The sequence below is a fragment of the Apis florea genome, unplaced genomic scaffold, assembly GCF_048593485.1.
Source record: "Apis florea isolate Af1SG1 unplaced genomic scaffold, ASM4859348v1 contig_3585_pilon, whole genome shotgun sequence".
In the NCBI taxonomy this organism is placed as follows: Eukaryota; Metazoa; Arthropoda; class Insecta; order Hymenoptera; family Apidae; genus Apis; species Apis florea.
In genome coordinates, this window is record NW_028256788.1 from 319,684 (window position 1) to 333,834 (window position 14,151).

At 43.6% G+C, this 14,151-nt stretch overlaps 1 protein-coding gene across 1 annotated transcript; it reads right to left on the bottom strand.

Moving 5' to 3' along the window:
- Nucleotides 1–6,092: 6,092 nt before the first annotated feature.
- On the bottom strand, nt 6,093–13,123 carry Hasp (Hig-anchoring scaffold protein). Its single transcript, XM_003694452.4, has 5 exons — nt 11,747–13,123; nt 11,258–11,388; nt 10,794–11,034; nt 9,513–10,314; nt 6,093–9,158 (listed from the first exon to the last, which is right to left on the bottom strand). Exons 1-5 carry the CDS (start codon nt 12,543–12,545, stop codon nt 7,715–7,717), a joined length of 3,417 nt encoding a protein of 1,138 aa, XP_003694500.1. The 5' UTR covers nt 12,546–13,123; the 3' UTR covers nt 6,093–7,714.
- Nucleotides 13,124–14,151: the final 1,028 nt, after the last annotated feature.

Below are 14,151 nucleotides of genomic sequence, written 5' to 3' on the forward strand. Positions count from 1 at the left end.
ATAGAGGGGCAACCATTGTCGGCCAACAATTCTGCCCGACAAGGCGAATGGAAGGATATTTCGAGGACAATCTTAATGGCCTTAAATCCGCCATTTTACGCGGTTTTTAATCGGGCCCGAGTTGAAATTTAATCGCTGGCATAACACAGTCGTATTTATCGGTTTCGTATGCATATGAGATGCCATTTTCGCATTCTCGCCTCATTATCTCGCTAAAAGTGACGGTATTTCTATCCGACCAGGTTAATTATCAACCCGTTCCTCTGGATCGTAGCTCACCGCACGCGCTCGATTATATTTGATCAGGCGGCTGCTTAAGATGGAAAAAGTGGCAAATACATAAAGGAGGCCGAAGTGGGACAAAAAGCAGTTCGCAGCAGGCGGTCATTAGGCGCGAAATTCACGAGCCGTCCTCTCTTCTGCTTTCTACTTCCTAGAAATTTGCGAAGAGAAAGAAAACTTGGACGGAACAGGTTGGCCAACTCACCATTTCATTTTGCAAAATTTTGCCACGATCATCTTAGACTAGCTGCTAGCTTTTTCTTTTCGAAGTAGCATTTTAAAATAGCTTCAGAATCGAAGAGATGTAATAATGTATGCACGATTGAAAAAAAGAATCGCGATAAACTAGCATCGTTTAGAATAATCCTCGAGGAAAATTCTCTCTTCATCTTTGTCGTAGGTAAATCTGGCGACGATTTCCAGGAGGTCGCCAGATGTCTCCACGCTCGGTGTATCGAGGTATCGGGGGTACCTGTGACGAGAGACGGTGTTATAATCTCGGATTTTACTGAAACGGCAGCTGGCTAATTTGCCGGCACGTGCAAACGATGCTCGGTGGAACGTACAACTCGAATGGCCAGGAGAGAACGATAAAAGTGGAAAGGCAACAGGAGGTGTTAACAGAGGGAGAAAGAGAGGGAGAGCTTAATGGTGCTCTGCGTAACTCGGATTGCTTGGCCGGCTTCCCTTTATGGGGTAAACCGTTTTATTGTGGTCTCCTCTCGAAAGAGCATCGGACTGGGAGCCGGTGAGAATAGGTGCGAAAGGAGTCGTATCGTTTAAACGGCTTCCAAGTGGAATTGAAGCTGACGATACTCGGTTGGTAGCCTCTGATGGCATCTACGAGCCGGTGTGTAAAAGTGTATGCACTTTAAAGGAAATCGGGAACTTTAGGTCGATTTAAGTGGTTGAATATTTCAGAGAAACGAGGCAACGATTACTAATAATGATAGCCACTGTCATAAATATACACCAGTGTTTTATCTGCATTGAAAAATTCCCATCCAACCCAAACACCTCTCACACGCCCTCGCCGCAAACTCGTTTATTCGCAAATCGGCCATTCTAAAAGTCAGACGATTCCCTCCTCGTTTCACCAACTTCCAAGAAACTTGGTCGTGGAGCAATCCCACCATCCCGATTGTGTCCTCGTTCAAAGCTGACTCCGGAACCCTTTCTCCGCGTTTCCGATCCATTAGTGGCCGTTCTTGCCGCCATCATTCTCATTCATAAACCCTCTCTCCCTCTCCCTCTCTCTCTCTCGCTTTCTCTGCTTCCCTTTCGCTCTGGAAAAAGTACAATGGATCCGACTGGTAACTCTTGGCGACGGCTGTCCTCCTCGTAAGGTTATCTAGGCAAATCCTCGAGCCGGAATCCAGGTTTCATTGAGCGAAACCACCGGGAGCAATTTGGTGGCGGCATTGACTGCTCCAAGGCGACACTTGGCCGGTTCAATTGGCAGGAAGCCCGTCGTCGCTTAACTCTCGTTTCTCAATGAGATTATCACAGCCCGACTGGGGGCAGGGACGAAGAAGGGAGGAACATTCGGCCGCATTGTCGCGTTTTAGAAACGGTTTCGAGGAGGGCTCGTCGTCGAATGGATGGGCCATGGTAACGCGCCCTTTCTCGCCACGGATCGATCCGCTCTCCCCAAACGTCTCGAGTGGATTGCTCCTCCTCGATGGCAGGTGATACGAGCGCTACTCGTCGAATTAACGGAGGAGGCGAGATTTTAAATTTTTCTGCCACGTTTCGGCGAGTCGAGGATTACTTTTAAGGAGCTTTTCTTCGGTGAATGGATATTAGGCGGGGGTGGGGGAGTTTGGAGAACGTGGAGGTATTGGGTTTGATGAAGTGTTTGTGCTTTAGGTTGGAAGAGGATTGTGAAGTAAGATCTCTGTAGAACGAAGTATATAGTACGGTATAAATTGGTAGATGTTAAATTTTTGAGAAGGGTGCATCGAAGTATTGAATTTTTTTATATGTAATGAATTTATTAAAGTTAAGGAAATCAGGACGAATCGTGAAAAGCGAATGTATATATAATCGTTTTTTTTTTTTTATTATGTTTATTATAGAAAGTCTATTTTGTTTCAATTAAAGAAAAAATTTTCTACATGAGATATGTAAGAGAATTCTAATTTAACTTAGAATTATGAAAGATAACTGAGAGAACAAGTATACGGTCAAAAGTAGAGAAAGCTATTAACTTTAATTCAAGTTTAACCATGAAAAAGATCCATATATTTTTATCAAGCAACAAAAAAAGAAAAATAAAAAGAACTTCCTCCAACTTCCTGACAATTATTAACTTCCAAGTACCTTAACGAGTCTCTCTATTCACCCCCATTCCCCAAGAGACTTAACTACAAAACTACAAAAATTCCAGAAAGATAACTTATCTTTTAATATCTATTAACTGCAATGAATATATTACGAATATTAAATTTATCCAAATTTAAATTTTACATGAACAAAGTATTGCAGAAGTATTATTGAAATAAGAATTTATATTATATCAATATCGTATTATCACTGTTATCTTTAAATTAAATTTCCGCAATCTATCAATAAACGAAGAGAAGCGAGAAGAAAGAATTTGAACGAATTTCGAAAATCGTTCACGTAACAGATCTACAATCTAAGTAAGACAGTCTAGGAAGGCATTTGGCGCTTCCTGTTTCTCAGTTGACTTTCGTTTGCTCATCGTTAGCGCTACTTTTCGAGATTACCGTTCCAAGTTTACATAGGAGACACGGTGGAGGGCTCTAATGGAGGACAAAGTCGAAGCAGCACCAGCCATTTATCGCCAGCCTTTCTTGTCTTTAGCGCGTTTAACACCTGGATCAACTGACCGCATAATCATCGTCGTATGAACTGGAATAATGACCGAGGCGCGTACCTCGCTAAACGAATTAGTGTGTGTGCGTGTGTGTGTATGTATGTGTTCTTTTCTTCCTCTTCTTCTTCTTTTTTTTTTTTTTCTTTCCTTTCTATTCCTCGTTTCCTCGCTCCTCTCGTTAGGCGCAGGCGTGGCAATGGCATGGTGTTTAAGCACGTTGCCACACGTTTATCGATTTCGAGCTAGTTTTGTGGCCCCCGTGCTTGTTGGACGTATTGTCACCGTACACGCTACCTTTGCCCTTTGAATCGAGGCGTTTCTATCTATATCTTCTTTGGGTATGGATTATGGAAAATTTGCTCGAAAATAATAATAAACGCGAATTTGTAAATATGGAAATTTATATTTCATCTTTCCTCCCGAAACAAATAGGAAATTTGTTCGAAAATAGAGAAAGATTTTGATGTATGGAATTTTTTTTTAGATAGATTACGTAGGAAACTCGAGAAGTTTTTCTGAGAAAAATAGAATTAATGGAGAAAAGACTTTGAAGAAGGAGCAAAAGAGAGTAATGGTGAAAAGAAAGACGATTCTAAGATTCTAAGAAGAAAAAACAGATTTTGGAAAGAAAAGCGAAGAAAGTATTAGAAAAGAAGAAGAAATCTTTGAGAATTAAATTATGATTAATTTATCGAAAGAAAGGAAGAAAAATAAGAATCTCTAACCAATATCCTATTGTATTAAAATATCGTCACGATACTTTGTCTATGCAATAGACAAGAGACAATGATGTGTCTCTTTTAGCCTTTAAATACAATTGTTTATATCTACGTATGTGGAATCTATCAAAGAGTCTATAAATTATGGAAAATTTATTGGAAGGGAGATAGAAGGACTTAAATTCGGCTTTTAATTAAGTCGAAGATATGTAAAAACGTGACGAAATTGAAGGCATAAGAAAATATTGACACGCGTTCGATAATCGAGAAACATATTTTAAATACAGTCGGAGCTGTGTAATAATACAGGCATAAGCTGCAGTGAAAGCTGCGTAAGTCTTTTGCAATTTTATCGTTTGAGATACGTATAATACGTGGCAATAAGAAGCCACGATGTTCAATATCCTGCTTCATTAGCATGGGAAGAGAAATGATGATGTTAATAAGTATGAAACTGGGCCACCAGCGTTTGTGTGATGTAACTATACTTTGATTTGTTGTGAACGTTCTCTCTTACAAGTGATTCAATTTGAAGATGCAAACGATCCTCCTGTGTATAAGTCTCTTAATTAAATTTTTATCTCCTTAAATACTTTCTTTCTTTTTTCAGACGCATTCTTCGTTTGAAATGGGATTTGCAAAGAAGAAAAAAAAAAAGAAAAAAAGAAAAAAAATCGTGAAACGCTTCACGAGCATTGCAAAATAAAATTTCCTTACATTTCTTCCTCTCCTCCTCGCACTCGCTTCCAAAAAATCCCAAAAAAGATAGATAAAGAAAAAACAAAGGATCCTAGCATTCCCCCAATTCGAAAAAAAAAAAAAAATCTCTCCCACGACACGTTCCTCTTACGTATGTGTGTATCTCAACGCACGTCCCAATTACGAGTTACCAATCATCGCGTGCCCATCCTCTTCAATCCCTCTCTCCCCCCCCTCCCTTCAATCTTCGAGCTCCCCCTATCTCACTTTTATTGCGTTATTATCGCGCTTACACATCGGCCGAGCGCATAACACAAAACGGCTTTCGCCCAACCTTCCGTAAGCAACCGCACACACATCTCTTATCATAACGAATGTGCGTGTCGGCCGTGGGATTAATCGATTTAACACGATTCCCCGAACCCCGGATGGACGGATGCCCGTTTAAACGAGAGCCGCCTCGCCTCACGGACAGATAACATCTTGGACACGGTTCCGTTGCCGCCGCGCCGAATTATAATTGGCCCGTAATTAATGACACTGCTCGATTATTGACAGGCGGAGGGAGGGTGGAGGGGGGAGACGAGGCGCGCGCGAATTACGCGCCCGTTCCACGACCGCGCCCCTTTTTTTCAGGCCCCGCTTATTTTCAGACTTAATTACCTGCGATGTTACGGCATAATCAGCGATCGGCCACTCCGGCTACCACTTTGGACGCTATCGATCCACCAGATATCGAAATATACCGGCCACGGTGAGTACGTGGGCATCCGTTTAGCGAGCTGGCACACGCACTTTCGAATTCTTTCGAAGGGGAGCGAAGAAGCGTCTTGGAAATAGCGAGTGAGAAAGAGACAATAATAAAGAGAGTGAGATTTTATTATTTTTTTTTTTTTTGTATTTGTTTATTTATTTTTCTCCTTTTCTCTCTTTTACTCAAATTTCGGTAAAGATTTTTGACGAGTGGCTTTTTAAATGTGTATGATATATATTTATGAGAGATCTTTGGATGATAGAGACTAAAATAAACACAAAAGTTGGTGTACAAAAATTTCGATCGAGGCTTGTTTATTTAGTTATAAGGAATAATTGAGGTTTCGGTTAGTTGAAGCGGGACGGAGATAGAGCGAGACGGCTGTATATTCGTTGCATTGCCGCGCCGAGGCGTGGCGCGCGTGTCACTTTTGTCTCCGTCCTGTTTTATTTAACGCAAACTTCAATCACATACAACTTAATAAATAAGTTTTTTACTGATCGAGTGAAATTATTCACAAAATAATCTGGGAGAGAATTTGTAGTTTATAAAATCAATTTATTTATTTGATTGAACGATTTTTTTTGATTTTTTTTTTTTTTTTAGTGGATTCTCTGGTCATAGGTTTGGAAAAGATTTTAGCTTGTGGATTGAATATGAAGAGAGTTGGAACTTTTTACATCTAATTAAATCAAAAAGAAATAATTGAAATATTAAAAGAAATATAAAATCGAATGAAAAAGTACGAGTAAATAAAATAATTTGGGAAATCGAATAATAATGTACACGTTACAAGTATTGTTCGTATCATAATACTTATTATTCACTAATGATACTTGTCCATGGTTTGTCATTCATAAAAATGCACAAATGTGTGTGTGTATGTGTGTCTGTATGTATAATATGTATCTCGTGTATAATTTGATTCGCAATATGTGTATGGATGTGTGTACATGTGACAAAATTCGATCGACCGATCGATACAAATGGTTCGAATGTGTGTACTTGGTTGATTTGAAACGTTCGTAAGTAAAAGTTAATTACGAAGAGACGAGGACGGGTGTATTGATACGACCGTGTATACATTATAATATATTTTATCGTTTTGGTATCAAACCAAGGAGGAGGAGAAATACGTGAAATCAACGTGAATGTATTATATACAACGTTACACACACAATGCTTTTCGATAATAACAGTTAAAAAACCTATTTCTTTAAATCGATATTAATAGTTTAACAAACACAGCCTCGCGGTTCGTGAAAACTTAATCGATTATATAACGGAAGATCGTTTTGATCGAGAACGAGTTCCAAAAACGTGTTCCATTTTCTTTCTCGTTTATTTTCTTGACTCGTTTTCTTCTCTTTCTTTTTTTTCCCCTTTTCTTCTTTTGCTTTTTCTTCTTATTTACTTTTTATTTTATCGTTATTTTCATCTTCGTTTCAAATGCGTTTTCCACGACATACTTAAAATACGTTTAACATATCCTTCTACTAATACGAATTTCTCGAAGAGTTTAAAATACTTTTTGCGATGCGAGCTGTCCGACTACCTCGAAAATAAACGTCTCGCGCTGTCGATTACCTATATCCAGCGACTGCTTTATATCTAAAATATATTTTCACCCCTCGCAGCTGAAACTCGTCGTCTCGTTTTGATTATTTCCTCCCTTTCTTTTGCTCTTCGAACGTGTTTTAATTAACTCTATGCTCTCTAAAAGAAGAATTACCTTTTTCACGAATTATCACAGATCACAGAATGAAAGTAATGAAATTTTTTGTTAACAATCTCTCTCCTCGAAAATTCAACTCCTTGAAAATTCATTTCATACTACGAGCCGAAGAAAGAAGCCTGACGAATTAAAAATTCGAAATTGATCTAAGGTCTCCTTAAATATCGTGGACATTAAAAACCCTGTGCAAACTTTCGATCCACTCCTTTTCAACGAAGTTTTCAACTGCTGCTCGGGGGGATTCTTTTCGCTACATGCTGCGCTACTTTTCACGCCAAATGTACAAAAGACATCGTCTGCAATCGTCCATTTAACCATTGACGATCGCATCAGACAAGAAAAAGAAAACAAAGAAGTCAAAAGTAAAACAATAATTAAACGAACAACATTGGCTAAAGAAAGAAACACTTTCTATCAGCTCACATCGCGGCGAATAAGTGTCGAATAATGATTGAACCCGATCCGTAGAGTCGGGTCACACACCGAGACTTGGCAAATGGAAAAAGATTGATTCATTGAAAAAAGCGCGATACACGTCTTACAATGCGCATCGACGAGGGACAACGATTATAATCCTATCGTATATGGTGTATACTCGCCTAAAAATCGATTGATATCGTTATTAATGACCTCAGTAAATTTCCCGCCAAATATTATCACAACACAATAATGAAAACCGCGTCTCACTTGATCTCGTACGCGTCCAAGTTACCCTTGCGCCTCCTGTAGACGGCCGGCTCTTGCTTCTCGCTCGTACGATTCGCGTGGACGATCGAGCGTTTCACGTTCGCCCGATACTCGTCCTCGTAAGCGTGGAGATATAAGTTCTTTAAAAAAATTTGATTATCGAGCTCAGACGGTGGCAGGAATCGTTTCGAGCGGCTCTGCTGTTGGGCCTCCAACTCTTTGAACGTGAACAGCCTGGTCTTCTCGTCGTCGTAGGCACTGGACCTCTTCGAGATCCTCTTCCTCCCGCTCCTCCTCGGCGACGAGCCGACAAGGTCGTCGGTGTTCCCCTTGTTGGCCATCAGCACGTCGTTCAGGGACAACAGCCTCCTCTTCTGACGGGGAGGACCACTGTCCTCCGATGCGTTTCGTATTCGCTTGCTGCGGTGCTTTGGCATTCCTTCTTTGGCAGGAATCTCGTTGTCCAGCACCGAGGAGGACTCGTTACGAGGCATCGTGGAAGATCGATTATTCCGCGATTCGATCTCCTTGCCCACCGTCGCCGGCGTCGTGCTCGTGCTGCTGGTCGTCCACGCGCTGCTAGGTGGCGCCGCTGTGCTACCGCTGCTGCTGTTACTACCGCTGGGAATGGCGGTGGAGGTTGCGCTCGCGGACGTGGAAGACACGGTCGTCGATGCCTCCGTCGCATCCTCCGTGTTGTTCAGTTTGGCTTCTATGATATGTTTGAAGAAGGCGTACATCTCGCCCACTGTGAACGTTGTTCCGTTTCGTACGGTGAACTTGTCGATCTTCATGTTTCTCATCAACTCCTCGGTGGCGTTTCGATTTTCCAGCATGGACAACTTCTCCGTCACGTAACTGTTCACAAACTCGTAGAATCCTTTGTAATAATTCTTACGGTGTTTCTTCTTGTCTTTCGATTTCTTCCCCTTCTCCCCGTGAGACTGGCCCCTCTTTTTCGAATCTTTTCGATTCTGCTTCTCGTTCCAACGCATCGACTTGTTGTAGAACCGCATTATTCTCTCGAACTCCCTCTTCAGTTTGATGAATTCCCGTTGATTTCGTATCTCGAAGTCCGAACGACCTCTGCCGGAATTGTTTCGCCGAGATTCGGACAGATCCACGTGGAAGAAGTTCTTGCTCATGGCGTTCAGCAGATCGTGCATGCTCCCGTTCGTGGAATTGTTGGATTGTCTTGCGTCGATTCGCTGCAGTTTACGGTAAACGATCTTCAGGAAGTCGATCATCTTCTCCTCGCGGAGACGCGACCTGTTCCCGTGGCCCGAATGCTTTTTCCACGACGGGGCTTCCGTGGTGTTGTCGTGACGGCTCGAGTTCGAATTCTTCGATTCGAGTTTGTGCTTCGAATGCTCCTTGCCCTTGTTCATCTCCAGATGCAGCAACTTCTTCCCGATCTTGCGGAAGAACTCGATAAATTTTCTGGAAAAAGATTTAATTCGACTTGCACAGATTTAGCGATTTTATCGTTGAACTTTTGGAAACCTCGTATTCCTTTTTTGGTAATTATAGCAATCACGTGCAAAGTAATTTCATAAATTGTATTCCTTTTCTATATTTGAAATATTTGAACAAATTTAATTATATAAATCGTGAAATTGATCCTTTATTATTCGATCAATTGTTAATATCATTGAATTCCTTTTTTTTTAATATTGCAATTATGAGAACAAATTTCAGAAGCATTTCTCAAGTTCGTAACTCCTCCTTTTTTTACATTCAAATTCCAACAAACTTTACGTTAACAAAATCTACGACAATCTATTTCCAACTCACCTGTAATTCATAGTGAGATCCTCCTCGTTCACAGACCTCCTACGCCTGCTCCACCTGAGCCTGGGATGTTGTCCAGGGATGCACTTGGGCAACTCTTTGGGATGCCAGCTGCCCCCGATGCAAGTTGCCCCAGTGGGCCCGTCGTCCAACACGTAGCCCTTGTCGCAGTCGTACATAATTTGCTTATTGTTCACAACCTTCCTTACGTAGGGCCTGTAATCGTAGACACCCATGTTGCCCATCAAGAACACCTTCCCGTTCTCGATGAAACCGGGAAAAGGGCAGAACACTTGGTTGCAATGGGGAATGTCTCCGATCCAATTTCCGTATTGGCACTCGACCGACAACGAGGCGTTCAACGGTCCACCACCGATTATCTCGAACCCGTCCTTGCATTTAAACACAGCCTTCATCCCGTGATCGGTCTTGGGCGCTATCACCATCCCGTTTTTGGGCGATCTAGGCAGCTGCTTGCACCTAGCCGGCGAGCAACTCGGAACAATGGACCACGTGCCGTTATTGCAGACCACCGGTGTGCTGTTCGCCGCGAATTCGTAATTCTCCTCGCACGAGACCAGCAATCTCTCGCCATGCTCGACCACGGTCACGTTGTTGATGTGGTCCCTGTCGTGGCTTGCCACCGTGATGTTGCCGTTCTCTATCTGCGGGACCACGCACGGGGCGAGACACTGGGGCACCGGGTAACGCCATTTTCCGTCGATCTGACAGACAGACGAGGTATTTCCCTCGAGTTTCATGTGATCGTTGCACCGGAAAATTATGCTGGCACCAAGGCCGGTACCTGTTGGAATGCGCGTGTCAAGAGGTCAGTGGAGAATTTTTGAACGTTTTTTTTTTTCTTTTTTGAAAATTCGCGAGTGCTTCATTCTTTCTTTTTTCTTTTTTTAGATGTTTTTAACGGTTTATGAAAATGAGAATAATAATCCAATTTTGTACGATTCAAGGTTCGATTCAAGGATTACGTGTTAGTCTGCGTTTGAAACAGGGAAAGTGTAATTAACACGAATAATTTAATTTATAATTCTCGAACAACAAGAATATATTAAAGCGAAATAAAATATAAAAAAATATATTTTTAATCTAAAAGTTTGTAATATCGAATCTCGATATCGAATTGAAAAAATTCCCCGATAAATTCTCGTCCCATTTCAGCGGTAAAAAAAATATTATTTTTCGATTTTGCCCGCAAGCCACTTTATTCTCGTAACACTCGTGCTTATTAATAAAGAATTTCCTTCGTTGCCCCATCATGCGACTCACCCGCCTCGATATTCTCGATCCAACCGTTGTACAGGACACCAGGTGAACCACAATTAATCTCCTGGCAGGTCGGTGTCTTTCCGGTCCATTTTCTATCTGCCCCGCAACGTCTGGTCGTTGCGCCGACCACCGTGTATCCGTACTTGCACTCGTACGACACGATCGAATTGTATGCATACGAGGTGTACACCGCGTTCCCGTTCACTGGATTCTCCGGTTTCGGGCATTGCACCGTTGTAACCTGAACAGGAAATATTTCTTGGCTCGGAGAAAAACGTGCACGAGAAAGGGAGGAAAAGAGAGGGAGACTTTTAAAAACTGGGATATTTTTTGATGGCAAAATGTTCTTGGTTTTTAGTTTCAAATATACCTGGACAAATAACTAATGTATTGGGTGTATTCTTATTTTCGTACTGTCGAAGACATGGATATTATTGTCGAAAAAAAAAAAAAAAAATACTTACTTGGACGCATTGTGGAGATTCTTTGGGAGTCCATGTGCCATCCTCCAAACACAATTTTTCCGCTTTGCCAACCAATTCGTAGCCATCCGCGCAGTGATACGACACGCGGCAGTCGTACGTGTAACATTCACCTTTAACAAAAAGCGACGTGATCTCGCGTGAGAATATTTACAAGTGTCAAGTATATTGTATAACGACGACACGAAGCTTTCATCGAACTGAGAAAAGAAAGGAATCGAAAGTCTTTATCTTTTTCTGAGATTTTGAATAAGAGGTTTAACTTCTTAAATGTACGGATATAACGAATATCAATACTATCTCATTCCTCGAGAAACGAGTTTTATAAATAAAGATTTATAAAACTGCAAGCGACGATAAAGATCCAAAAATCATTCGTCAAAGATCAGAGACATCTTTTTCCTCCAATCAGATCCAGATAAACTATCCTTACGCATCCTAAAATTAAGAAGAAAAAGGAAATGTACATACCGGCGTGCCATCCGTTCGCGATATCCGCGGGAGGTCCACAGACTTTGGGCTCGCATGTGATATCAGGCCCGAACCAGCTAGCAACGCTGTCCATCATCAAACACTTGGCCTTCCTGATCCCACTAGTCGTATACCTGTGATCGCAGGAATACTGAACGTCGCTGCCTAGATCAAAGGTTGTCTGCTCGGCGGGCGCGTTGTGCCGCGCGTTCTTCACTTTGGGCGGCTGAGAGCAAAAGGAACTCGCGTCCTTCTTGCACGAAGGCGTAGTTCCCGTCCATTTACCGTCGCCCCTGCACGTTCTCTCGGTCAAGCCAACGGTATAGTAATCAGGATCACAGGTGTAATGCGCCCGATCACCGAAAAACTTCCCCGTCATCGTCATCACGCCGTGCTGGATGTCGCTCAGGACTGGACACTCTCTCTCAGGCTTGATACAAGACATCCCGCAAATACCGTCGCATCTGCATTTCTTCTTCTTGCTCTTGCAATCCTCGTCCGTGGAACACTTTCGAAGACACTTCTGACCCAACAGATCCGCCTGGCCCTCGTCCCTCGGGCACACAGCCGACGGCGAATTCCTCGGGTTCTTGTATATACGACCGTCGTCGTCCACCTCGGGCTTCGACTGATAACTCTGCTCGTCCGCGTCGTCGTCCTCGTCGTCCTCGTCGTCCCAGTCATCGTCGTCGTCGTCGTCGTCGTCGTCGGCCGCCTGTTGAGCGAGCCTCGCCTCGGAGGCGAGGAAAAATATGCAGAGAAGAAGTAGGTGCAACAAAAGGATCCCGCCTGGTCTCATTGTTATCAGGCGTCTCTCCTAGCTAGCTGGCTGGCTAGCTAACTTGCTGCTGCTGCTGCTGCTGGTGTTACCGAACTCGACTCGACTCACGCGCGAACAGAGGTGGCGTCTCGCCTCACCTCGGCGAGGAACAACGCACGTATGGTAGAGAGGCGTCGAGGGAGGGGTTATATGTATTACGATTTGTGTTATTAAACGTCGGCGTCACAAATTGAAAAAACGTGTTTCACTCGAGGCGATAATCGGCGGACGACGCGGCGTGGCCCATTGAACGGTGGATGCTCTCCGTTCCGGATGCTCCGCTTAAAGTAACAACGGTGGCCGTCTCATCCCGAGGCACCGCGCGCACGAGGACGACGTCGTTTCTCTTCTCGCGACCGTGACTATTAATCGAGTCTGCCTCTTCGGCGTCCAGGAGGATTAGGACGGTGTGCACTCTCTCTCTCTCTCTCTCTCTCTCCTCTCCACCGCTCCGCCTCTCCGTCCCTCCAACTCCGTGGCAATTTTTTTCTTTATTGTGCGGACTGCGGCCCCGTGCTGCCGGGAATTCGCGGATACTCGCGCATCTCTGCACGCGCATTCAGCCTGTTCAATACATCTCCTCACTCGTCCAGCTTCCAGCAGATGGCGAGGGACAGGGGAGAAACGCGGAATCGGAGTTGCGCAGAAACTTGGGCATCCCTTCCCTTTTCACCTGCTCCCTCCATCCTCCGCTCCTTCCCCCTCTTCCCACCCTCTCTATTCGCTCGCGAGGGGGTGGAAGATTCGATACACGGTTTTATACGCGGTAACAATCGGAAACACGATTCATTCGGGCCGCGTACGTCTCGAAGCGTATCGAACGCTCGCCTTCCCTCTGATCGAGGCAAATCTTTTCCACCTGTCGAGAGCCGCGTGTGAGGGGATGAGATGATTCCCCTTGGCGAGAAGAATGAATCTCTTCGAGGGTTTAATTGTAGAAAATGAAATTGTAGAAGCGAGATGGAAGGCGAGGGATGAAACGAGGAACAACAGGTACAGATTCTTGAGGCGAGAAGAGTTGCATCGGAAGAGGAGGATTTTATTATTTTCCCTGAATTTTAGTGAGCGTGTAATTGGTTCGATCATCTCCTTCGCTCGATAGAGGCAATGACTTTTAATCGAAGACCTATCATCCTCTTTTCCAACCATCTCGTGCACATCGATTCGATTTACACCATCGCATATCCGAAAGGTGTAAGCGGCGTGCGTGAAATATTTTCCTCGGTTCTCCTATCAGCGAGAAATATTTATCAAGACCCCTGGCGCGTGGAAAAATCCAGTTTCTCGCGTCTCTCTCTCTCTCTCTCTCTCTCTCCCGTGAACCGTGGGATATTACAACGGGCTTTGTACAAATTCCATTCGAGGACGGGATGAAAAATGAAAGAGTGGAGAGGAAATATTGTCACCGTTGTACAAAACCCTTGTTGTTCGGCGCGTGTTCCGTGTAAACAAACTTATTCCTCTCCCCGAGGCGTCGCGATAACGCTTCCGTTGCGACGACGATCCACTCGATCCCTGCCATGTTTCAACGCGGAGGTTCCCAGAGGCAGCCAAGTAAACCGGCAATTCGAGAGCGCGGCTCCGC